The 27,891-nt window shown below is 30.2% G+C and overlaps 1 protein-coding gene across 1 annotated transcript; it reads left to right on the top strand.

Annotated features, from left to right (window-relative positions):
- Nucleotides 1-15,092: 15,092 nt before the first annotated feature.
- On the top strand, nucleotides 15,093-25,504 carry LOC111614180. Its single transcript, XM_023355563.1, has 2 exons — nucleotides 15,093-15,184; nucleotides 24,770-25,504. Exon 2 carries the CDS (start codon nucleotides 24,805-24,807, stop codon nucleotides 25,384-25,386), a length of 582 nt encoding a protein of 193 aa, XP_023211331.1. The 5' UTR covers nucleotides 15,093-15,184; nucleotides 24,770-24,804; the 3' UTR covers nucleotides 25,387-25,504.
- Nucleotides 25,505-27,891: the final 2,387 nt, after the last annotated feature.

Here is a 27,891-nt window from a genome sequence, read left to right as displayed (position 1 = left end):
TGAAGACTCGATTATTCGTGACTATCGTTATTCCCATAAGATCTGACTATTGTCGCATTTAAATTAAACGCTTATAAATATATCTGAAATTTTTTCACGAATTCTAGTGCAGAATTGTCTGAGGAAAAATTTGAGTAGTCTGGATTCGATACCGAACCCTCAAAAATGGTTAGCTGACACCTTACTCGCTCGACCATCTGGCAGTCACGAGCGAGGGATAGAATTCGTGAGATCGAAAACCTCCAAGAATTTATCAGGGTTGATCAGTCCACCGGTGGCCGAGCGATCTTCGTCTCCGCATTTGAGTGGACTAGACCCTGAACACTGGGAGTTCGGTCGTGGGTTCGTCTCTCGCTCGGACGGGCTGGTAGCAGGAGTTTTCCGGGTTTTCTCCATGTCGATAATGCCTGAATAGGGGCCAGTTTTCCATAAATGTCCTCCCGGAAGGCATTCTTTTCCCGCGCACGTTTTGGCCATTCTATAAGGAAGACTTTTCTGTCGCATAGCGTTCACCCAGAAGTCTCTCGGAGTAAAGGCATATAGCCACTGGACTCCATAAGAACCGCCATCTATCGACAAAGACAAAGGGTTGGTCTGTCAGGCTATGTCGGGACCCTCTCTCTTATTACCTGGTCTCCGAGACCGTCGAGAAGGAAAAACTGGAAATTTTTTCTTCCGACTAGGAGAAAACTTGGAGACTAACTCTATAAAAGAAATGTTGGTTTTGCTTTTTACAGAAACAAAATCATGAAAACTGCTTTTTATTAATAAACATTTTAGGTATTTCACTTGTTCAAAAACAAAAAAGTTAAATGGCCCGTTAAGGGGCAAAAGTGGCCCAGTCTATCTCGAATCCCATACAAGCTCTCAATAGTCCCGCCATTCATCCCAGTGGTGATCTGGTCGAACTCACAGTAAGTATGAAAAATACTCTATTGTGCCAATAGGGCAGAAAGAGTTTAAAAGAAAATCTGAGCTATAAATAACAATTTCATGCAATTTTATGAAACTGAAAAGTTCTCTACAGATACATTGTAAATGTGATCAAAATTATAAATAAAATTTCAAATCTCTGGAGTATTTTTTGTATTTAAAAATTTACTTGAGAATTTTTGTCTTTACAAAAGTGATTTAGTTCAGTGGATTTTAAACTCATTCTGTTTACTATAGAATACATAATTATTTTCGGATTGCGTGTCGAGTGTATTCAGTCTTAAACAAATTTAAAATATGTCTCTGCATAATTAAATTTTTGTTTGTGTTACGAATTGTACAAATAAACACATGAATATTTTACGTACACGTAAATTAAAAAAGATAATTTATTATCCTTTAAATGATTAAGAGAGGTTTGCTGTTTACGATTTATCCATTTCTTCGCCTTCTTATATTAGCGAGATTTATGCATGTTACAGAATTCTTATTCTGTAACATGCTGTGTCTTTTTCTATTGCCCTTCGTGCATAAGATATACTCTCTCGATCATATTGAGGTTATGAGACCTTAATTTCTTTTCCATATCAACACTGCTATTTTTTTTCGTTTTCACTCATGTTTATGAATTAATAAGGGCGAATTTTTTCACCGAAACAGAAATATACATAAAGCGATAGCACACGTCCTAACATAAATTGACAAGACACAACTTATCAACACAAGCACTAACTCAAGACGTCTCTGCTCAAGACTGAACCTGTGACGCCGAAAATGGACGTGATTAATGTCGGAGAGTTGGGGAGGGATAGTTCATGAGAAGGGGAGAATCATTACATGAAAGTTCGAGCGTTTTGTCATGTATATCGATAATAATCGAAAGTATGAAATGTGTACGAAATAGTGAATTGTACGAAAATAAAATGTACGAAAGTAGACGACCGCCTGATACTAGTGTTCAGTGGTTTTATCTACAAAACTATTGTTTATATGATCGCAATGCAATTAACTATAAAATTAACTGCAAATATTATATATTTTTTTTACTTTTACTGATAATTTTAGCTTTTAAAATATCAATATTCTTTAATTGTAATTATCTAATTGATGTAATACTATTACAGTACATATTATATAAGTCGTGCTACTTACAATTACTTTAGTTATAAGAGTATAATGTTTAAATAATGTGAACAAGGTAGCTCAAAAGTCAATTAACCATTGTAAAGACAAAATGTTTGAAGAAGACAACAATTTAATTATAAACTTTACAAACAGGAATGCTCGAAATGAAATCCTTCTAGATCAAACAATGCTTTTACAAATTGCTGATTTTCTTGCAAAAATTACCCGATTTGCTTGCAAAATTAGAGTTACCCGAGTTTTGGGCCACTACTTTACTTAAGAGTGACCCGAAAATTTCTTTTACAAAATTATATCAAAGATATTTAAAGAAATTCTATTTCAATACACAGACTACATACTAATGTTATTCAGTGGATCTCCACTTTTATGACCTAATTAATTAGAGGAAAACGTCATAAAGCGAGTCATTGTATTACGTTCAATCTAATTTATGATGCTAGGCTTAAGTTTCAAAATATCACAGTTTTAACCACATAACGTCACTGAAAACGGCCAAAAATAGTCTATTATTTATATAGCCATTATTATATACATCCATATTATAAAATTATCGTAAAAAACGAAGAATTATAACGAGAAAATCTACTAACAATAAAAATTTTTAATATGATTGGATTAATGGAATTAAGGCTACGTAACATCTGGGCAATCTGTCAAGACAGAGATTACCATGGAAAGTTCTTACGGAGGACTTTCTATGAGAATCTGATCCTTATTTAGGTTATAGAAACACGAAAAACTCCACTGGTAGGCATATTTCCATGCAAAAACTCTTTTCTTCATTATATGCAAGTTTCTTTGGGTTGCAATTTTCCAAAAGACATAAATTCCCATTGGCATCTGTTGTCTGTCCTTCCTTAATCTCGAGAACGGAAAAAGATAGATAAGACTTGAAAGTCAAGTCCAGATATGGAAAGCTTAGGGGCAGGAGGCCCTAAGCTTTCCATATAATTATATAAGAACTTCCGGTTTGGGCCAGAAGTCACGCTATTTCAATTCAAAATTTTCTCCCAAACGGAGTTAGATGACCTATTGTTAAACAGGAAAAGTATGATGTACAGGGGCAAGACACAACTAAAATTGAGAGCATTGCGACGAAGAAATTGCAGCCCGATATTGTGTCAACGTCACAGTAAGTAATTGCTCGTTATAATATAAAGTTTGATAACAAAATGTATAATAAAATGTCACCAGTTTATACGTAAATTGGACAATTTTATTTAAAATATACTATTTTAAATATACTTAAAATATAAAATATACTATTTTAAATAAAAGATAAGTTTTAAAGATATTTGAATTTCTGAAAGGATATTCTCGTTACCTTTCAATTTAATTATAAAGATTTAAAATACATTATGTATTCGAATTAAAATTTTATTAAATAGTGTTTATTTTACGAATTTTATAAAAGTTTTGCTATTAAAAAATGCTCGATGACATCTTTATTGACATTGAAGAGATTTATCACAGATACGGATACTATGTGGTAAACGTGACATCATTGAAATGTATATACATACAGACGTATCTTCACTGCCGAGAATATATAAATATATATGTTTGACTACCAAACCTTTGGGTAAACAAATGTGTGGAGGAAATACTACTGAGTAAATCGATAACACGCTCGCCATCCGTTTTAAAAGCTTAACCTTTCTCCCGACAAGTGAAAATCAGTCGCTTTCATTTGGGAGCCCGGAGACGTTTTTCAAAACTTATTTCTTCAGAGATTCTAACTTTTTTCCACTTTAAAATATAATTTAAAGGAGACTGGAAGCTTGTGATAGTGACGTCCACATGGCCGAGGTAGTTAAAACGCCAGTCTACTGTTCTGAGGGATTCGGAATCGAGTCCAGGAAATTTTTTGGAGGTTGCCTATTCCGGATATGTCGAGCCCCGTGCCTTATTACCGGGGAGCCTTCATTGTGAGACTGACTCAACTCAGGATAGGTAAGAAAAAAAAGCTTCTTAATGCCTACAAGACGGAAAGAAGGTCTGCTGTTTCCGGTTTATCCATTTCTTCGCCTTCTTATATTAGCGAGATTTATGCATGTTACAGAATTCTTATTCTGTAACATGCTGTGTCTTTTTCTATTGCCCTTTGTGCATAAGATATACACGCTCTCGATCATATTGAGGTTATGAGACCTTAATTTCTTTTCCATATCAACACTGCTATTTTTTTTCGTTTTCACTCATGTTTATGAATTAATAAGGGCGAATTTTTTCACCGAAACAGAAATATACATAAAGCGATAGCACACGTCCTAACATAAATTGACANTCCAGGAAATTTTTTGGAGGTTGCCTATTCCGGATATGTCGAGCCCCGTGCCTTATTACCGGGGAGCCTTCATTGTGAGACTGACTCAACTCAGGATAGGTAAGAAAAAAAAGCTTCTTAATGCCTACAAGACGGAAAGAAGGCCTTTATTCTCCTGTAAATACTAGAACAGATTCCAATGATAAATTTTCATTTGAAGTATATTGAGGAGGAGAAATGTGATAGCAGGTATCAGGGCCGCGACAGGGGAATTGGGGAATTTTTCCCCTGTTCAGAGAAAATTTAGATGGTTTCTATTCCTATAAATTAAAGCTATTTTTACGACAAAACAAAAAATCTTTAAGACCTCTTTTTATTAATAAAGAAACATTCTACCTATTTCATTTGTTCTTGGCAAAAAAAGCTGCTAAGGAGAAAAGGGGCCAGCTCTACCCCGGCCCCATACGATCTCTTCTGACAGGTATTCTCTTCTCAGAGCGTCCAAATATGAATTTAGTGGGCTAAGAGCTTATAAATCTTTCCTTTAAATTAATTTTACTTCATTTCAGTTTTAAAGCATTTCGGTTGACAGCGCCATTTTTGCATCTAGCGGCCTTTAAGAAGCAGCTTTTTATTTTCTGTTCGTTCATTTAAAGATTAAACATACAGCTAAATATATATTTTATATCTATCATATTTGTAGAGTAAAAAACAGCAATAATTTTGTTATTAAACATTTAAAACATTCAAATTTCAGGAAAAATACGAGATAATGTAAAAAAAATTCATACTAGTTTCTCTATTGTAAGAAAAATTAGCAAAAAATAGGGAAATCCTTATGAAAATGATGGAGAGAGCGATCCATTAAAATCCATTATCCAAAGGATAACATGGATAATGGAAGAACTGTCTCTTTTAGTAGGAGTTATATAAATGTATTGCTATATATATCATTTTATTTGTTATATATTTTAGTACATTACTTAAAAATTAATTAAATTTTAAAATTATTTTGCACTCTAAATCATAAAATGTTGAAAAAGTAGATGAAAATAACTTCATCATTTCCTATTATAGAAAGTTTCACTCTGAATAAATTATCTTAAGAGTAAAGAAAGCATTAAACATAAATAATTTATTCAATTTTAAAAGTTAAAGAGTTTATTTTTGAAGTTTTAATCGAAACTTTTAATTTTTTTAATAAGCCAGTTCTTATACATTAACAACGAGTATTTAATTAAACATAGAAGAAAAACGTCACAAGAATTAAAATATTTTATTACTTACAATTACTTTAGTTATAAGAGTATAATGTTTAAATAATGTGAACAAGGTAGCTCAAAAGTCAATTAACCATTGTAAAGACAAAATGTTTGAAGAAGACAACAATTTAATTATAAACTTTACAAACAGGAATGCTCGAAATGAAATCCTTCTAGATCAAACAATGCTNTTGCTGTTACGTGATACTTTCTTGGATAATTAAATTATATATTGTGTTTTTGTTACGCGATGGTAACGATTAAAAGATACTTTTTTTTTCTATTGTTTGACTTATATTTTCAATTGTTTTAGATGAAGTGGGTCACACTATTTTATAAACTCCAAGTTATTTTGGTTTATTTAGATTTCCTAAAAATAAATCACACACGTCACTGTTTATTGTGTGATTTTATCAGTTGTTTCAATTTGATTTACTTGTGTTTTTATTTGAAGTTTATGTGATTTTTAGTCCACTGGTGTATTGTTTTCTAGAAATAACACATAAGTTTCTGTTCTGTGTTCGAGAATTTATCTAAAATAATTTCGCTTTCTAAAACAAGCTTAGTAAGAATGGATGACAATGCAAAACTGGCGAAGTCGATCTCTAAAGCATTTAGTAAACTTCAATACACATCGACATTCAAAATTCGAGTACATGAATCATACGTTTGCCTGTCTGTCTGTGTGTTTGACTACGATAGAATCTAAGTATATGTCTATTATATTTTGCTTATGTCTAACCACTATTTTGCTTGTTGTCTTGATTTTTGTGTGATGCCTTTTTATGGATGAACGTGGCTTATAAGGGTTTACATAATTTGGATGTTTCAGTTTACTGTTAAGACGTTATACATAAGAGTACTTAGCAACGTACAGACCAACGAATGCTGTTATGTGTATAAACGAAAAGTGACGTTGAAGTGTTTCCTTTTTTATTAAAAAAATAGAGAAACAATTAACATTCTTAAATTAATTTTTTTGAAATTTTTAGCAGAATAAGCTACTTTCAAACCGATTTTAACAGGGTTTCCCAAAAGTCAGTTAACCGAGATATGTTTTATAAGAACGGTTAAATATTTGCATACTGTTAGTAATACGCAACTGTCCCCAAACAATTCGAGTAGTTGTTAAAATAATATTAAGAAACAACGCGGTTAATTTAGTTTTGGGTCACCCGATTAATACTTGTTTGGAATAGTTACATGTTAATAATGGCATGCAGATGTTTAATTGTTCTACAAACGAATTTACTATATATAACGGTTAACCGGCTTTCGGACCACCCCATATCTATTTTCATATTTTAAACATAAACAGGGGAATAAACTTTTGAATTTTGCTTTATGTTTACGTTGTTTCTAATATCTTATTCTCGATTTTGAATATTATAGAGTTTGAAAACACTGAAAAAGCTAGGAAGAACATATGCAAACTTTCATTAAATAGAATAGGATTTTGTATAATTTGAAATCTCTTATAATCAGATGAAAAATAATAAAAATCAGACGATGTATTTTGCTATATTTTTGTTTTGTTTTATATTATAAATATATATATTATTAAGGCTCATCCCTCGACAGAATCAAATACTTGTCTTTCCTTCAATACATTTTATATAATGCCCGAAGCCATTCGAAAATAGTTTTCTTTGTGTTTTGTATTATTCTTAAACTTGGTGCTTGTTATTTTGTTTATAGTTTATTCAATCCTGTATTTTTTCGTTTCTTTTCTAGACAATTTTAACACAAATTGTTTTTATTCTATTATTTTTTCAAAAATATTGTTTTGAGTATTGTTAGTATGTAAGTAATGTTACGGTAGATATTCTCCTACTTGTGTTTTTTTTTTTTATATGTAACTTCTTGATAGAAAATGCACTACAGTATAATTTTTTTGTTCTGTTTGTTGTATTTAATTTTTTACACAGTATCTTTTTGTACTTATTTTGAAGAAACGAATACTTCATAAGAAGAACGAATATTGAATAAGAAAACTGTTACGCATTTTCTTCCCTTCAACATCAAGACGAGTTTTTATGTCAAGGTAAATACTAGTAATGTAATTATCACCTTTAAAACACCGATTTTATGAAACCAAATTAAACGATCTTAAAGACAATTAATGGGTTTTAAAGTATTTTAATTTATAAAAATAAATTAAACCAGCAATAATTTATTGTGGCATCGTCACAATGCCGGGCTGCAATTTCGCGTCACAATGCTCTCGATTTTAGTAGTGCCCTACCCCTGTACATCATACTTTTCCTGTTAACAATGGGGTCATGCCGGTCATTTATCTAACTCCGTTCAAAAGTAAATGTTTGAATTAGAATCGTGTGATATAGTTACATTCTTATAATCATTATAATAGTTAATCGAGGCCTCCTCCTCTAATATTTCCTTATCGTTTACGACTTTTATTTAACTCTGTTCGAGAAAGAACAGACAGACAGATGCCATAGTAATTTATACGTCTACAATTTTTGAAAATTACAGACCAATTAAGAGATTTAAAAGGAGAATAAAAGGGTTTTTAAATTTATTTATCTTTTAATTTTTTTTAATTTCTAAAAAAAAAAAAATAAATTTAGATACAAGTCGACCCCCCCTATAACACTGTTGATTATTCCGTTTTATTTGAATTCCATGTTGTACGAGTCACTTAGATTTTACAAATACGTGAGCTGTTCACTGCCCGGCACACGTATTTGTAAAATGTAAGTGACTCGTACAACATGGAATTCATATAAAGCGGAATTATCAACAGTGTTATAGGGAGGGTGGACTGTACTTTTAATTTTAAGTAATTTGAGGGATGATTATAAACAATATTTGAACGCTTTTATGTATAAACTATATATATTTTAATTAACGTTTTATAATTTTAAAAGGATCATTTAAAGATTTAACGGTAAATTTTAGGGTTTTAAAGGATTTTATACAGCTTATTTATAGTTTAAGAAATTTAATAATGCGAAGTTTAACGTTCGAGTTAAGCTTTAATGGAGGTTTTTGAGCCTTTAATAATCTTTCGAAGCTATTAAAATAATATCTAAAACTCCTTTCATTAAACGCGATGTTTCACGTATCGATAAAGAAGATAAATATGCAAATATGTTAAAAAAATTCACTTATTTTTATGTATAAATATGTCTAAAAATAGAAATAAATTGAGGTTTATTTGTATTGTTTTTTATAAATAAAATCAGTAATAACTGCTTATTTTTTTACGTAATTAAATTGGAAATAAATTGTAATTCTTCAATATAATTTTTATTTTTATGTAATTAAAATTTTAAGTCGTATTTTTCCCATTGCTTTTCTCTATTAGCACTCGAATGATGGCTTCGAATGAAATGAAGTGGAAAATCGATTTTTACTTTCGTTTATTTCGTTCGGTTGACTACAAATTTCTGTTTATTTTAAACCGTAAAACATTCGTGTAAATATATTTTTCTTTACTTTATTCTAAATGTCCTTTGTACTAAAGTGATTTAAACATTTCTTTCGTTTTCTTTCTCTTATTGCTTTGGGCGCGAGTGTGAAAATTGCTTGAAGATTTCATTTTAAATAATACTCGTTATAACATGAATTTTAGCATAAGATTTTCACACATATTTTGCTTTTTTTAGTTTCATTTTTCTGTAGTTTTCTTGAATATTTGAGATTTCTTTCTCACATTTTTCCGACATTAGTTGCATCTTTGAACTTATTTTTTTCTGCAATTTTTCTTGCATCTTCGGATTCCTCTTTATTACATTTAAACAATCTTAGCATCTTTTTGTGAATTGTTACGTCCTCCTGAAAATCCACCCTTTCAATTTTCCCATACAATTCTTACATCCTTAATCTCACTTTAATTTTTTTAAAATCTTTAAATCCACATCTTTTGTACATTTTGAATTTCCGTGTGATTTTAGATATGAAAAAAGTAATTTAAAAAAATATATTTTGAACATCGTTTTATATCCACAAACACTCATAAATTCAAGGAGTAGTCATTGAATTTCTTAGGGAGATACGAATAAATGCAATAACTTAATAACCTAATAATCAAATAAATGGAGAGGAGAATAAGAAAATTGATGATGATTTCCTTAGAAATATTCTGTTTAAATATGTTTAAGTGCTAAGACAATATTTATTTAAGATAACTCATGTTCCATTTGTTTATTTAAGAAAACGATATTAACATTTTGGCAAAGTGACACCGATAAAAATGCTAGATAAATAGGAATCTTGTAGACGAGATAAGCTTCTGTGATTTATTTAGAACCATTGGATTATTTATAAATCCATCTTCTGTTTTCATTATCACACGTCGTTAGTCTGGTATGTCCGTCCTTTTCCTCTTCACTCCAAGAAATTAATTATTTATAAATATATCAATCTTTCTTACTGGAATATAGATGCACCCGAGAATGTGTTATTAATGATAATTGGTCAGGAAATTATAAATATGAGGGGAATAATATTAAAGTTGTAAATAATGATTAAGATAACTTTTTGAAAATTAATTAAGCTCCGGATTTATTTAGTAATTTTTCACGAAATTTGATGATGTATGGAATTAAGTTTCCTATTGTAAATTTTATGCTCGAAATTCTGATTTAATTTTAGAAAATCTAGCGACGAGTTGCGTAGCTTTCTTGGTCAAACTTTAAATTTGCCTGTGGTGCCACGTGTTACGACATTTTATTTAAAAAGTTTTTATATTATTAATTATTATAAATGGCGAAAGTTAATTTTCATGGTAGAGATGAGTTTATAAAAAATTGTAAATGATAACGAGTAAAAAATCTTCATTAAGTCCGACTCCACTGGAGATACGATACACGACTCCTCTCTATCTCCCAATTCCCTCTACTTTTAACCACAAAAATTGAATAGCATCAATGTCCCTAATGCAGAAATTTTCCTGCAAAATTTTCAGAAATTTTTGACAAAAGACACAGGAGTTATTAAATTTTAAAGAGGGGAACAAACCGTGCCCACAACACACTAACATCTATTCATACATATATAAAAAGCCCCCAACTTTTTCTGTATTTCTGGATGTTGCAAGGGCCCTGAGTTCAAAAATGCAAAAATCTTGGAATGGGGCGATTTTTTTTTGATCGATCGCTATACTTCCTCTCTGTTATATATAATAGAGCCGAGAAAGTAAAGTAATTAAACTTTATTTATTTTAATTTAAAGCTTGTTTTTATCATTAAATTATTTTCGATGATTTACACAGCTCTATAATAAATTAAATGTGTTAAACCCCTTTCGTCTCTTGAGTTTATAATTGTTTAAATTATGTAATTAATATTGTAAATATTGAATAAAATTTCTAACTTTTAAGCACAAAATAATTTTTCAAATATTTTAAAGAGAAATATAATACATTGTTATAAATCTGTGTTATATTTAATGCTAAGTTTCTAAAACACAGTATAAAAATAAGAAATTGTCGCTCGAAGTACTTGAATGGCATCAAATGCTTTGAAACAGGTGATATAAAAGCTTATTTATGAAACCTTGTAGTATCTTAAAGATATTTCACATAGTATTACAAGGTAATAACTAGAGAACACCGATGCGAACTGTCTTTTTTTTTTTTTATCTTTTTCGGTTTCAAAAGGAGCTTTGTAACAATGAAAAATTTATTTCGATTCTCGTCCTCTTATACAAGGACAGGAGGCAACTGATATTTGAAATGAAACCCCAGAGAAATGTGTGTATTTCTGGACAAACTTTCATCAAAACACAAGCTTCACTTATTCTCTGTTTCATGTCTTCTTTCGTGGTAGGAGCATCACTTTTTCCATGACGTATTCTCATAGAAAGTAATCGAGTTTTGAGATCAGGTATATGAAATGAGTTCTCTACAATATATCCACCTGTCATCGAATTTCTAGTTTAGATCGGTACGCTTATTTGGCAACACCATCTTAATGAAATTACATATCTTTTTATTACAATCGCCAAACGGGGAGGGGGAAAGAGAAGGATTTTAATAAATTTAAAGCTTCAAGTTGGGAGACCAATAAGAATTATTTATAGTCAGTATTGTCGGTACTTTTGAATATTATATTTTACTGCAAAGCTATTCTTTAATACGTAAAGTAAAATAAATATAGACTTTGTTTAAAAAGCATCACAAAATAGCACAATATATTCATTATCCCTGCTTGATACTATAAGGCTATAAAATATAAGTACAGTATTGTAGTAGAGATATTAGAGATGCTATTATATATATTCTACTAGAGATACTAAACGTGTAGAAAAAGGAAAATACACCCAGTAGTTCCTATTACTTTATATACTATGGAGCCTTAGGGTGTGTGAATTATCTCCCAGTCTACTATAAGTATTCGATTCCTAGTTTTTTAGTAGTAAGAATCTACTATACTATATTTCTAGAAGAGGGACAGTAAAGATCTATATACATTTCTCTTTTTAGGGGGTTCACTGTACATCTATATGTAAAGTGAACTCCCTAATGTAATGGTTTAACGTATTCCCGTGCAGGGAATACATTTGCCCATATAAAGAGCTCATTATAGGGGTTTACTATATTTTACCTTGCCTTCAGGAATATATAACTCTATTATGTCATGAATTAAAACTCTAGAAATACCTAAAATGAAAAGAAAAATAAGTAAAAATTGCAAGTAAAACGTCTTTTTATACCGCTTTTTATGTTTTAAACTACAATTGCATACTTTTACGTGAAATTAATGAATTAAAACATTAAATAACTCAATTATTTACATTCAAAATTGTAAATAAAAATCAAGTCCATTAAATTCCATTAAAAAGTGATATAAATAACGGAAGAAACCTTTTTAAAATCGATAAAACTGTTTCTTTTTATGAAAAAAAAGAAAGAAAAATAGAAATAAGTTTTATTATTTCGTCTCAAAAATATATTCAACTTTTAAGAAAAGAAAAAAAAATAAAATAAAAATTGAAAGAACTATATTCGAATTTTATATTAAAACATTTTAAGAATTAAATTAAAATTTTTAAATAAAATTTTAGGATAAGATAAACTTTAATCTACATAATTTCGAATGTAGAAGGTTAATTACACATTTATCGATCGCGTTATCTAAAGTCAAATTCTTAAAAGGATTGTAATTTGATAAAGGTAAATGCAAAGTTACGTATTAAAATGAATATGGGGTGGTCCAAAACTCAGTTAACCGGTTTCTTAAGGAACAATTCGATTGGAATCGTTTCGGAACGGTTACGTGTTAACGATTGCACGCAAATATTTAACCATTCTTCTCGGTTAACTGATTTTTGGACAACCAAAAGTTTCTAACTGTAGCGTGTTAATTATTTTTATATATTAATTAACAAATATCTTGGTTAGCTGACTTTTGGGCCATTCCATACATTTTAAGCGTATGTATTGTACAGTACACTTTTATTAAGAATTCTTTAATTGTTCTTATACAGAAATTATTTATTTGTTAATGCGTCACGGTTTTTATACTAATAAAAATGCTATTTATTTATTGTTATTATTTTCTTTTTGGTCTGACATTAACCAGTAATTAGATTTACAAGAGGAATCGCTAGAACTTAACAAGCTCCTGAGGGGATATTAAATAATCGAAAATGTTCTTATTGCAAATAAATTAGTCTTTTATAATTATCGTTTCTGATAAATATAATAAAAATTGATTTTCTATTCTTTTAATTATACATCTCTTATAAGTTTAATTGCTGTTACGTGATACTTTCTTGGATAATTAAATTATATATTGTGTTTTTGTTACGCGATGGTAACGATTAAAAGATACTTTTTTTTTCTATTGTTTGACTTATATTTTCAATTGTTTTAGATGAAGTGGGTCACACTATTTTATAAACTCCAAGTTATTTTGGTTTATTTAGATTTCCTAAAAATAAATCACACACGTCACTGTTTATTGTGTGATTTTATCAGTTGTTTCAATTTGATTTACTTGTGTTTTTATTTGAAGTTTATGTGATTTTTAGTCCACTGGTGTATTGTTTTCTAGAAATAACACATAAGTTTCTGTTCTGTGTTCGAGAATTTATCTAAAATAATTTCGCTTTCTAAAACAAGCTTAGTAAGAATGGATGACAATGCAAAACTGGCGAAGTCGATCTCTAAAGCATTTAGTAAACTTCAATACACATCGACATTCAAAATTCGAGTACATGAATCATACGTTTGCCTGTCTGTCTGTGTGTTTGACTACGATAGAATCTAAGTATATGTCTATTATATTTTGCTTATGTCTAACCACTATTTTGCTTGTTGTCTTGATTTTTGTGTGATGCCTTTTTATGGATGAACGTGGCTTATAAGGGTTTACATAATTTGGATGTTTCAGTTTACTGTTAAGACGTTATACATAAGAGTACTTAGCAACGTACAGACCAACGAATGCTGTTATGTGTATAAACGAAAAGTGACGTTGAAGTGTTTCCTTTTTTATTAAAAAAATAGAGAAACAATTAACATTCTTAAATTAATTTTTTTGAAATTTTTAGCAGAATAAGCTACTTTCAAACCGATTTTAACAGGGTTTCCCAAAAGTCAGTTAACCGAGATATGTTTTATAAGAACGGTTAAATATTTGCATACTGTTAGTAATACGCAACTGTCCCCAAACAATTCGAGTAGTTGTTAAAATAATATTAAGAAACAACGCGGTTAATTTAGTTTTGGGTCACCCGATTAATACTTGTTTGGAATAGTTACATGTTAATAATGGCATGCAGATGTTTAATTGTTCTACAAACGAATTTACTATATATAACGGTTAACCGGCTTTCGGACCACCCCATATCTATTTTCATATTTTAAACATAAACAGGGGAATAAACTTTTGAATTTTGCTTTATGTTTACGTTGTTTCTAATATCTTATTCTCGATTTTGAATATTATAGAGTTTGAAAACACTGAAAAAGCTAGGAAGAACATATGCAAACTTTCATTAAATAGAATAGGATTTTGTATAATTTGAAATCTCTTATAATCAGATGAAAAATAATAAAAATCAGACGATGTATTTTGCTATATTTTTGTTTTGTTTTATATTATAAATATATATATTATTAAGGCTCATCCCTCGACAGAATCAAATACTTGTCTTTCCTTCAATACATTTTATATAATGCCCGAAGCCATTCGAAAATAGTTTTCTTTGTGTTTTGTATTATTCTTAAACTTGGTGCTTGTTATTTTGTTTATAGTTTATTCAATCCTGTATTTTTTCGTTTCTTTTCTAGACAATTTTAACACAAATTGTTTTTATTCTATTATTTTTTCAAAAATATTGTTTTGAGTATTGTTAGTATGTAAGTAATGTTACGGTAGATATTCTCCTACTTGTGTTTTTTTTTTTTTTATATGTAACTTCTTGATAGAAAATGCACTACAGTATAATTTTTTTGTTCTGTTTGTTGTATTTAATTTTTTACACAGTATCTTTTTGTACTTATTTTGAAGAAACGAATACTTCATAAGAAGAACGAATATTGAATAAGAAAACTGTTACGCATTTTCTTCCCTTCAACATCAAGACGAGTTTTTATGTCAAGGTAAATACTAGTTCTTACAAAGTATTCGTTCATTTCTAAGTATATTAAGTATTTGTTCCTTCATATAATATACATTTTTACGTCAATTTGACGTCACATTTGCATTTTCTCGTTACGGAAATGTAGGAAATGATGTCAAATTGACGTAAAAGTGTACGTTAGTTTGATTAAACAAATATTCGTATTTACATTCGCCTTTTTTGTTTCTTGCATTTGGCATTTTATGTTGTCGTTTACAAGTGACTTTTCCTGATGTTTTCTTCATTAACTGTTTGCTGTTTATTAAAATAAAATAAAAATCCAAATATTTTATTGTTTCATACATAATTTACGATACGAAACATTATTTCCATATTAATAGTATTGTACATAAATTTCGTACTTCTATTTTTATACCTTTTAACTACCATTCCTCCCCTTAAGGATCTGTGACGTTGTCACACAATTCAATCACAAAATTACGTAACGCATATTCTCGATAGACTCCTTAATTACATTAAGGAATAATATTATACATTGAAGTAATCGCTTGTAAAAGTAAACTTGAAGAAATCGTTTCTTCTGATTCATGTTATGTATCAATAAAACAACTTAAAGATTAAAATAACTTCTAAGAGGGATTTTAGTTTAATATTCATGAATGAAAAAATGACATTCGACAGTATTTGTAGCTACAGGAAGGGATTTTAAGTGTCAGTTTTCGAGCATGTTAGTGAAGATTATGTAAGAGGAATGAGAAAAGAGTTATCGCGAGTGCTTAACTGGTTATCAAAATGTGTCGATACACTCTGCTTATAGATACAACCGCATTATTTGATAAATTATTTACAACTTCGTAGCCTGTTCGGTTGTCTGTACGATTCTTATCCACTTTTATTAGTTAACAGCTTCAAATTTCTTTTACATCAGGCAACAATTATCACAGAAAAGTTATGAAAAATATTGTTATTGAGTTATTATTTGTGTTGAAAATTTAAAATGTACACAGTTCAGAAATTAAAAAAAAAAATTTGTAAGATATACTCTGTACTGTATATTGTATACCTGCAAGTACTAAAATGTATTCATTATAATGAAACGGTGCAGGCATTTAACTTTATGTATATTATACAGTTATACTGTTACGTACACTAAGATCGTTGATTAGTATGCATATTATATGAGCTGTACTTTAAAGATAAATAAACTGTAATTTATAAATGATGTTAAGACTGCGACGTTGTAAATGATTATTGAAATATAACGCCATAAATCATCTTGTAACGTGATGTTCGAAGGTGGCTTTGAAGCCACGTTAAATGTATTTGTAATATTATAACCGCTGGCATTACAACTATACATTAACTTGCTAAATTATCTACAGTTGATTAATTGTAATTGATTTTACAATTGATATGTTAATTAGAACAATTGATTTTACATGCAATTGTATATTGATCCAGTGATTGTCAACCCTTTTGAGCTAACGGCGCACTTAAATCTTAGGTGTTACATTAAAGAGCCAGTGCCGTATCAATGCAATACTTGAGCAATCTGCCAAAGGGGTGAGAAGTTTTCTGTTTTAAACTACTTCTAACGAATGATATATTGGTTACAGTAGGCTAATCTTACTGATATATTAAAATTGCATATTGATAAATTATCAAGTAAAATTCATACAACTAGATACAACTTAGAAAAATTGATCTTACAACTGATATATTGATTTATACCGATGTTTCAATTTGTTATGTTGATAAATTAATTATATCTGATCCCATTCATTTAAAACTTATAACTATAATTTCGCTTTTTTGATTCTTTCCGTCCTTTGAACACTAAAAAGGCATCTTTTTCGATCCCACCGTGAGTTCGGCCGGGCCTACAATGGGGACTTCCGGATAAGTCGGGCCTTCGTATTAAAATCTCGCTTATAAAATAATATTTTACATAAAATAAAGAAAAATTCCATTAAAGAGAAGCGAAAACAATTCTAAAAACCGTAGATTATATGGCAATTCTCTCTTTTTAAACAATTCTAAATCATTATTAAATATATAAAATCAATGAATTCTTTCAATGTATTTACTTGGAACATTTTTAATTTTAAATATATTTTTCCAGCAATGAATGAACTTTATTGTTTACTTTATTCTGTTTGACCTTCGAAATTGTTTAAGTAAAATTTACTTTGGAATTTAATATCTTTCTTCTAAAAATAAACNCATCTGTTGTGATATTTTATTTTAAAAACTTTTTATATTATTAATTATTATAAAATGTTAAAAAAAAAAAGAAAAGCTTAATTTTGAGAGTAGAGACGAATTTTATAAAAATTGTATAAGCTAATAACGTATAAAAACTTCATTAAATCCGTCCCCACTCGGCCCAACAATGGCTGATAAAACCATTAAACACTGGTACTTGGTCGTGGATTCGCACTTGGCCAATGGGCCAGCCCATTTGAGTTTGCCGGGTTTTCTTTATGTTTATAACACCTAAATAGGGGGCAGTTTCCCATAAAACTCCTCCCGGGAAGCATCCCCTTAGGCAGATCGCCCATGTGGCACGTCTCCTTAACCAAAACAGTCACCACTCGAGATGGCTGATGACCCCCCCTCGATTATTAACCGCCAAAGTTTAATGTCAATCCCCATAATACAGTACACAATTTTCCACAAAAGACACACCAGAATTTATTAATAACTCCTGTAAATAGATTACAAATTCTGCTACTGTACATGGGTTGAGTTTGTATGAAATACAAAAAAACTATTGTCTAATTTTTGACATTTTGTAAGTGTATTACAAATTGACATCGTCATTATAGTTTTTAATTGAAACAATTGCAGATAGTATAATAAATATAAAAACAAGGAAGTGAGCTTCCACCTAAATACTTTCCTTTTTTTATTTTATTTTGAAATAAATTCTTTAAACTAACAACAAATATTTAACTTTCTTGAAATGTACGTAGTAAAATAAAATTCTTTTATCCTCATTTTATCGGGAGGAATTTGTCGGTTTCTTTTCTTTAAAATCAGAATTATTAAAATAAACTTCAGGTTGAGCTGCGAATATTTGTCTGATATTCACCGAGATTGTGCCACTACCGAAAGTAAGCTAACACCAAAATAATAAGATACATCCTAGAAAAACTGAGCCAAACAATTCGGGAGAGCAATTCCAGAAATTTTCGGAAGATAATCTATCCCAGAAATATTGGGCCCCGACCCTCTTCATCCGTCCCCTCTATTGTGAGCCTGACCAAACCTTATGGTTTGGTAAGGTTCTGTTGGTGTCCTGGAGCCCACTGAGCGGAAAGAGACATTCAAACATATTCATGATGTCTTCCATTTCAAAACAATTTTTTATATGATGAACTTAAATAAAAAGCTATGTCAAAAAGGGCAGTTGCCTGGACCCCATTAATAGAGGGCCCCAAACCAATCTTTTATAGGAAAATATTTGTCAACAAAATTTCCCGAAGAAAAATGTCAACGCTGAACGTGGGTCCTCCTAATTCAAATTTGCCTGGGCCCCGTGAAGCTATAATGCTCCACTGCATGGGGTCCTCTATTTCAAATTTTCCTGGTCCTCATAAGTCATAAGGCAGGCAGTAGAGACACTTTGCCTCTTTCTTGGTTACTATTGGAAATTGCTGAATAGAATATATTTACATAATGAAACTAAGATTTAATAAATAATAATGATGTGCACTTAACAGTGGGTAACAATGGGTACTGGAAGCGTGTGATCAATTGTATGAAATGTTTTTCCTGACTCAGATAATTGTAAACCAGTAAAATGTACTTAGATCAAAGAATTGAAGAATGACGTCATAGAAGCTGTCTAAATAGATTATCTACTATTGAATTATTATATGATAATATGAATGAATGTATTCATTCTGATACACTTTTCGAGAGGAACGATTATATATTTTACTTGCAAAAAAGCTGATAAAGTTGATCTGATATTCATCAATTACATATTCAATATCTGACAATCCTAGTTTATTCAAATCCTTTACTAAAAGCATTGAAAACTGGTCGTTTCGCCGGTTCGCGCCTTACCAACGGGCTGACCACGTGAGATATTCCAGATTTTTCCTCAAATTTAACACGCAAGTAGAAGCAAGTTTCCCACAGTAAGTCCTCTCAGGAGGCCCTACTCTTTTGGCACATTTCCTAAGTATTTGTTGCTTATTTCATCCACCCACTTCCTTTACTATCGTTTTCTACAATTCCTCCCATTTTCGTGTTAAATCTACATTGAAAAACGAACATTTCTACATCTAGTGCGTTGCTAAATAGTGAAAGAGGTGCCCGGAAGTGAGAAACTGGATTTGATTGATGGAAGAAGGCGACGTAACACAGGCAATATGCCAAAGGGTGTCTTCTGAAAAGTCTTTCTATGGGAAACTGGTCGTGAACAAAATCCGGGAAACTTCACTTGGCTGATACCCACGTCGAGCTTTCAAATTTGGTGAGGCCCTAATCCGCTACTAAGTATTAATGTTTAATGATTTTATCCAATGTTTAATCCAATTTAAATTTTAGAAAGTTATTCTCTAAACTAGAAAAAATTGATCAAAAATCAATTTTTTGAAGGATAAATGAATTTAATTTCTATATTTATTTATTTAATAATCAACTATTATCTTAAAGGAATAATTTATATACTGTATTTCTTAAAAGACAATTGTTAAGAATAGTTTATTGACAATTGTCACGAAGCAATTTAGTAAATGAAATAAGGATATTTGATTAATTAATTTGCAGAAAGGTAATTAAAAAATTTTAATTGTACTCTAAACAGTCTCTTAGTCACTAGTGATCCATTTGAAATATATCCAATTTAGAGAGATGCCCTTGATAGAGGAAAAGAGGAAAACTGTAAGCAAAACACTGTTTTTCTTACCACCCGAGTGTTTTATTATATTCATTATACTGTATACATTCGTTGGCACATATTCAATTTAAAAAGGTGTCCAATTCGAGAGGTTTAATTAGAAATAAATTAAATTTTTTTAATGTAAACATTTGTATGCTTACAATAACAGTTTTAAATGTTTAAAAAGGGTACAAAAACCAGAATAATAAATAAATACCACCGGTAAACGGTGACCATTTTTTCAGGAATGTTTCTTTTTGAAACACACACGAAATAACTTTCAAAAACGGAAAGTTTTTATGTTCTCATCAGTGGCCGTTATTCACAGGTCAGGATCTACGCGTATATAATTCATTTATTTACAGTGAAAAACAATTCGACAAATCTACAAGAATAATGTTTTGTTTCGCTACAGAAACCGTCGTAACAGTTGTTTATTCGTGTCTTATATCTTTCGAACAGTCTGGAATTCTATTTTATTTATTTACTTTTTTTTGGGGTGATTCTCTTTTAAATTGATGGTATCCATTTACTTTACTACACTGTAATTGAGACCGTAGACTATCCGATCGGATACAATAGTAAGCAATTTACTTAACTGTCTTTTGCGATTACTTAACTGATTGATTGAAATAAAACAGCAATCAACAATCCTGAATGGTTTTCTTTCATCGACATTAATTAGAAATTGGATCCTGGAAGAAAGATCAAAGGTGCACTATAGTATTTATTTATGTAAATAGAAATTACACTTTTATGATAACTGAATAGATTGATAAAAAAGACAGATTTGAAAAATTTCTAATTACTAAATTAAAGTTTATTATACTTTAATTTAGTATAATATTCTAAATTATTACAATGAAGAATATTTTTAATGTTAATGTCGTTCATAACGAGGAATACAAAAGTTTAAAAGATTTAATTTTATAATATATTATATATATTCTTACTGATTTTGTATATAGAATTAGTCCATCACCGTCCGAATGGATAAAACCATCGAATACTGGTAGGGGGTTCGCTCCTCGTCAATGAGCTCACCAACAATGCGGATTGCAGCTAGTAGGCAATTCCGCATTATAAACCTTGTCAAGGGTTCGTGCCTGACCAACAAGCTGACCGCGTGAAGTTTTTCGGGTATTTTCCACGTGTCTAACACCAAACTAGGAACCAGTTTCACATAGAATATTCATTTTTTCTTTGGCAGATGTCTATGTGTTGCGTTGCCATATCTCTTCAAAGCGGACCAACTATACACAACTACACTCACTAGCACAATCGACTTAATATAGAAGTTACGTAACTAACAAATAGTTATTTTAATGAGTGTTTAATATAAAAATAAATAAATTTTCTTGTATTAAATTTATATTCTTTCCCCTTTTCAAACTTTCTAAATGACGTATCCAGAATGTATAGGGATGTAATGTGGGTGTAGTTTTTTCAATTACAGCTGAAGTTCATGTGTATTTAGTTTAAAAAATAAGTATCTTTGATAAGTTTCTTAATGTTCAAAATTAGAACATTTAATGAGACGTATAAGCTAAAGAGTTAAGTTCTCGTTCAGTGTTTTTAATTAAATGAAAACGCAACAAAAATGAAATCAAGAATTTTCTAAATGATGAGCAGCGGCATAAAAATTGGCTAAAGACATACAAACTTCATACTTTAACCTTTACTTATCATTTACTGTTACGTAAAGTTTTCTTTAATTAGTCACACCTTCACTAAGAATTCTTATATTGTTATAAAATATTTAAAACATTCCTTTTATTTACTTAAACGCTACTTTAAAATGGTTTCTATGTACAAACTTCTAAGATCATATAAATAGGTATTATTCTGAAATATCTTAGAAAATCACGCGGAAAGCCGTAGCAGCAATATAAAAAATAATTAAACGACGTAACTAATACAATAACGAAAATTTAATGCTTTAAAATGTATTTCAGATTTTAAAAAAAGCAATTTAATTTTGAAATCTTCACCAGTCACTTCAACAAAACACTTTTTAAACAAGCGATTTCGTGACATTTTAGCTGCCAAGTAGTTCGTACAATGAATGACAACTCGAAAATTTGCATTAGTCCAACTTTAAAATAAAAGAAAAATATACATTTAAAGACTATTTTCCATTTGCCTGATTAAATCTTTTGTTGTTTTTACATTACAGCAACATCAATCAAACTATTTTTCCTTTAAGTACCCAAATTTCGAAAATTTTTTAAATTTTCAATAAAGAAATTTTCACGAAAGATTTATTTTCGAGTGAAATAAAATTATAGATGCCAAGTTTTATTATTATTTGAAAATTCTATAAATTATTTATTATTGATTCATGATATCGAGTTTTGAAGTTTCTGTATAATTTGATTCATTATCATTGATAAATTTACCGATAGTTTTGAAATTCTTTTGAAGCTGTTGAAAAGTTTTGAAAGAATTCCAATAAATAGTATTGAAAAATACATCTAAACATTTCATTTTTTTAAAATTTAATGCAATTCTAATGATTTTAATCCCAATGAACCGAAAGGCGTGAAGCTTGTTTATTAGAGGTTTCGGGTTCGAGTGCGGTTTGGGACAACCAGGAATTTTTGGGAGAGAAAGCCGGGTTGTGAGTGATGAAAAGTAGGGTCAGCAAGCTGAAGAAAACACGGGTTCAAACATTTCCAGAATGTTATATGAATATAAGTTCGATTTAATGTCGAACTTACTATTCCGCTGTTCCGTTGTCGACACTTTAATACTTAATGCAAGACTTGGAAAACCATGAGTCTACGTAGTATAGTGGTTCTTAATCAGAGGTGCACCACTACATGGGTGTGAGACTTCTGCAAAGTAATTTTTACAGCATATAAATGGTTTTCCTTTGAAATTTTTCACATTTAACATTGAGAACCGAGTTATTTTAAGAATAAAATCTTATATTTTAATTATTCATTTTGCTGTTTAAAATCTGTAAATTTAGATTGGAATGTTCTTATATTAATGAATGGTACAGAAAAATTTTCTTTCTTAATCGCTTACTTATATCTAAAAATTAGGCTAAAACACGCGTAAGAAATTGTAGAAGCCTACTTCTATCCCATTACTGTTTATTATAGGACGAGAACAGTGAGAAAGATTAAGAATCACTGATTAAACGATAATACAAAGTGAAGTTTTGCATTCTTTGTGACTGCATTTTTCGGAAATTTGTTACTAATCAACTGTCACTTTAAATTACTTGCACCTGAAAGTAGCAATTGATGAGAAAAATGAACGAAGATTGTAGAACTATAGCTTGTGCTATGCTTTGTAGTTAAGTGGTTTATGGTTTTGCAGCTCTATTGGAGTGCGTAACGAATGTTTGGACTTTACCAAAATAAAATACAAATAATTCGTTTATTGTTGTTTCGATATAATAATCTAACAAGTCATTTACAAGCGCAGAGTAGAAACTGCCATAATTTGTGGTTTATAATAATCAAAATCACAATTTTAATCTTTGTTCTCTATTCAAAGGTATATAATAAACATTTAATTTCTAATTATTGACATTTATAATGTCACAAAATCTACTAAATAATGTTAAGTAGTAACAACTGATGGTACAAACTAGCTGATTTTGGAACTTTGCTTAATTTGATCCAAGTTATCACTGATAAAGTTATCAGTGATAACTTTGGCAGTATTAACTTGGTCCCTTGACCTTTAACCATCAAATTTAATAGTAGCAATGCCCCTTATATACAAGTTACCGTGCCAAGTTTCGTTTCTTAATCTCTATCTCATTCTGAGATAATAAGTAAAATAGATGCCAATACACACATAAACGGGATTTTTCTCCCATGTTTGACATTTTGGGTTCAAACGGTGTCAAAATGTCGAGATTCGCATAAAACCATGAGGGTAAAAACTATTCCAATATTATACACATAATATATACATGAAAAAGTCACCACCCCAATTGTGGATTTCTCGAAAAAGTATGGTCTTGCTACACCTCTTGCAATGACTTCCATATACTCTGTATTTTATCACTAGTTTATTCAAAAAATTTTCCATCTTTTAAAACTCTTTCTTCAGCAAATTCGCTTAGTTTTAAATTATAATTGCTCGGATACAACGTTAGAAAAGTTGTTTCTACAAATTTCTTACTTTAGAATTTATTAAAGTATTACAGCAACGTAACTAAAAAGTACTTTTACTTACTTTTTCGTATGGTCGTAGGTTATATACCGTAGTTGTTAAACTATCGAATTCAAAAATGGGAAAATGCTGTATCTGATTTTCTTTTTTATATTCCTTTGGAAGTTCGATATATCGATGGACTTGTACACTATTATGAACACGTGCGATGTTCGATTTATTGAAGAGTCGAATCATCAATCAATAGTCTCTACAGTAAGCAATGGCAGTTTTGGTTGCGTGAAGCCCCAGGCAATAATGAATTTTATAGAGTTCTTTTATATATAATGTAAAGTACGTATCGCTTGATACTGCACAAGATGTAATATCTTAATATTTAACCAAGATCAGGTATGTATAAGCATATATTTGTGCGTGTTTAGAACCCTTGAAAACACGAGACCCTAAACAAAAAGCATAAATATAATATTATTTAATTTAGAATATCAATTTTAGTAGTAATATTTACAACTTAAATGCTATAAAAATAGAAAAAATTCAGTAAGACGTTTGACGTTTTACTTTTATTTTTAGATTATAATATCATATTGGATCATTTCCATGGCAACATGGAGATTGTAAGAAGCTCTCCAATTCCACGTATTCATCATCCTCCATCTATAAGATATGAAGAACTCAGACTTGGTAGAAGGATCGCCGGTTTGGTGATGGCTGGACCATTTGTTTTATGTTTTGCACTTTTTGGAATCTTCAACTTAATAGCAGGAACCATCCTGACGGTAATGGCAAGTAAACCGCGTTATCATAATTACTTTCGACATCCCTTGACGAACGACGAATATCAGAAAGTGAAAAACATCTTAGATCCATTGAAAATTGTGGGACCCATTTTGTTAATTACAGGTACTATGTTGGTACTCGTTGGACTTATATTAGGTGTCGTTGCATGTAAATCCGTTAATACTCATTCTGGAAGATCGTTTCCGACTTCTCTCCCCCTGACAACCATTAATGGACCAGCGAGTTATCCAGGATTAACAATACCTATATCTAATGATTTTATATCTAAAAGGGCGCAATCCCTTTCGGTTCCATCAATAGAAGTGCACAGTTCTGCAGTCCAAGTCTTGGATAGAAAAACCAGATGCGATGTAATATGCGGTATGTTGGATGTATCTGCACAAATGTAGCTCCGTGTATTACGGAAAATATTTTACAAATAGCTGACTCTTCTGTAAAAAGAACGAGATTTTAACGCTGTATATACAGTATATATATATATATATATATGGTGGCTTGAAAAAATTAATTCTGTGGCTTTTAATAAATAAATATTATATTAGTATACAGTTTGAGAAATATAAGTTTTTAACTGATATTTTGTACACTCGATGCATTTTTATACTTGTAAAAGATAAAGTATGTAAAAGATAAGCTATACAAATCTTAAAATTTAATGTATATATCGTCAGGCTTACAATAATTGAAATACACTTCATTAATATACACATGTATATAATAGCACCGTACTATAATATATTACGTATTTATCAGAGTAAACTATATAGAGCATGATATGCACTGTAACATATCAAAATAATTATTCTATTTCCCATAGAAATTAAACAAAATATAGTCCATATAAGGTGTATATATTCTGTGGACAGTAGAAATTATTCTTCCGCTGCACTACAATAAAGTTTTCAAGTGCACTGACGTGTTCAAAATTGTATAGGAATTGTGCGATGTAAAACATCGAGTGTACTTAAAAAGGAACAGTTTATTTCATTTTTCTCTTCAAAAAGTTTAGTAATTGAGTAGATAGACTTACTTCTAAAAACACAACAATAGAACGATTTTCATAAGATATCGAGTCTTTAGATGCAACAGGCAATAGTTTGTTTCCATGGAAGCGAATTTACACCTCTTGTAAAAATTTCATAAATGTNTGTAGCTGCTGCTGTCTTTATTATTATTATTATTATTATTACTTTTAATTTTCAAAGTTTTGAGATAAAAAGGAAGGAAAATATTATAAAATTTAATTTTTGTATATATTTTTTGATTTTTATATAAATCGACAAAATAAATTTGATTGGTGTCCCCATAGAAACGCAAGATCAACAGTACCATTCGATAACAGGCAACAAACGACGCGACATTCTATGTTTAATACTTAAAATGTCAATGTTAAATTTCTTGGATTAATATTTTTAGAAAATTATATAAGTTTAACATTTAAATTTATAACTCCATTCTATATTTTTTTAAATTTTTCTTACTCGTATTTTCATTCTTTGTGACTTACAAACAGACTTACAAAATGGGGTCGTCAGAAAAGGTACGTTTTTAAGTCGAAAAAAAGAGTGTTTTTTTTAATTAATTTAATAAGTTTTTGACATAATTAAGGTGCCATAATTAATTATTTTGTGATAAATTTTGGTTATTCTTGTAAATATTATCACTTGTAATTACTTGAAAACGTATGCGATTCAATATAATTTCGTATGTTAAAGGATCATTTTTCAAAAGTATTTAATTAACTTCAATAAAAATCTGCTTAAATTAAGTAATTAATTTATTTGGCTTTATTTTAAAACGTTTCCTTTATTCTTTGGAGAAAAATCAATTTTAATTTCTTTTCAGAGTTTCGATTGTAAAAGTAGATATTAGAAGAAATATTAATTTAAATAAAAGTTTTCTTCATTTCTAATTGAGTTTGAATCGAATTGGAATTAAATTGTGATTGATTTCTCCTGTTAATAATCGAATTTCAATCGTAACTGGCTGCTTATAGCTACACTTTGCTTCAGCATTTTGATGCTTGTCAGCAAATTTAAGTGCTTATTTTGTTTAAAAGTAGTCTTTTATCTACTTTGACCTACTTTAATTTTATTGAAAACGAAATTTCGATCTGGTCTCAAAAGTCTATTGACAAAAAAACGTTACACAGCAAGGAGGATGCGTCGAAATCGAATGAAACTTTATTAGTGAGAACGTAAAGACAACGTTCATAAGTAATTACAGTATCAGTCCGTAGATAATTTACTATCAAACAATGGCACAATTTAAAGAAACAATTGTATTGGGCATGGAAAAGCCATGGAAACGTGCAGGCTCGACACGCTACTCTGAGACAGATTTATTTGTCGATCCCTTACACTCGTAGATACCCGAATCTGGTATTCTCGCAAATGCTTGATGGGTTCCGGATGCGGGAAGACCAAGCGAGTGTGGTAACGACGGAAACATTCCTGGTTAATCCTATTTGCTCCAAGCCAAGCATTACCCTTTAGTTCCGCTATGAAGGCAAAACGCGATGGTTCATAATTTTCTGAACGTACCTTGTGCCGTTAATGTTTAACTTATCACTACCAGGGCTGACCAACTGTCGTACGAAACGCCAGCAATGGGGGAATTATGACGCTCAACATAAGCCATTATCTAACAGAACCAGAAATTGTCGCTAAATTTGTTTGTGCAACGCGATTTGTGGGCTATCTGCCGAGCAGGGATGTCTCCCGGGAGGACTTTCTAAATTGTGTTTAATCCCACTTGGCAGATCGCCCATGCGATTTGTTGCCTTACCCCATTGAGCCATTCCATTCTTTTCACTGGTGTAGATCTAAAGCGATATCACGGGGTATAAAAGAAACAGTTACTTTAAATTCGATCGAATGTAACTTAGTCCCCTA

Source organism: Centruroides sculpturatus, unplaced genomic scaffold, assembly GCF_000671375.1.
Source record: "Centruroides sculpturatus isolate CEXI.00-Female unplaced genomic scaffold, Cexi_2.0 scaffold1938, whole genome shotgun sequence".
NCBI classification, from domain to species: domain Eukaryota; kingdom Metazoa; phylum Arthropoda; class Arachnida; order Scorpiones; family Buthidae; genus Centruroides; species Centruroides sculpturatus.
Note: the sequence above shows the minus strand (reverse complement) of the source record. Positions and strands in the feature narration are given on the sequence as shown.

Coding starts and splice junctions, on each gene's coding strand:
- LOC111614180 (XM_023355563.1), top strand. CDS start 24,805: ATGGAGATTGTAAGAAGCTCTCCAATTCCACGTATTCATCATCCTCCA.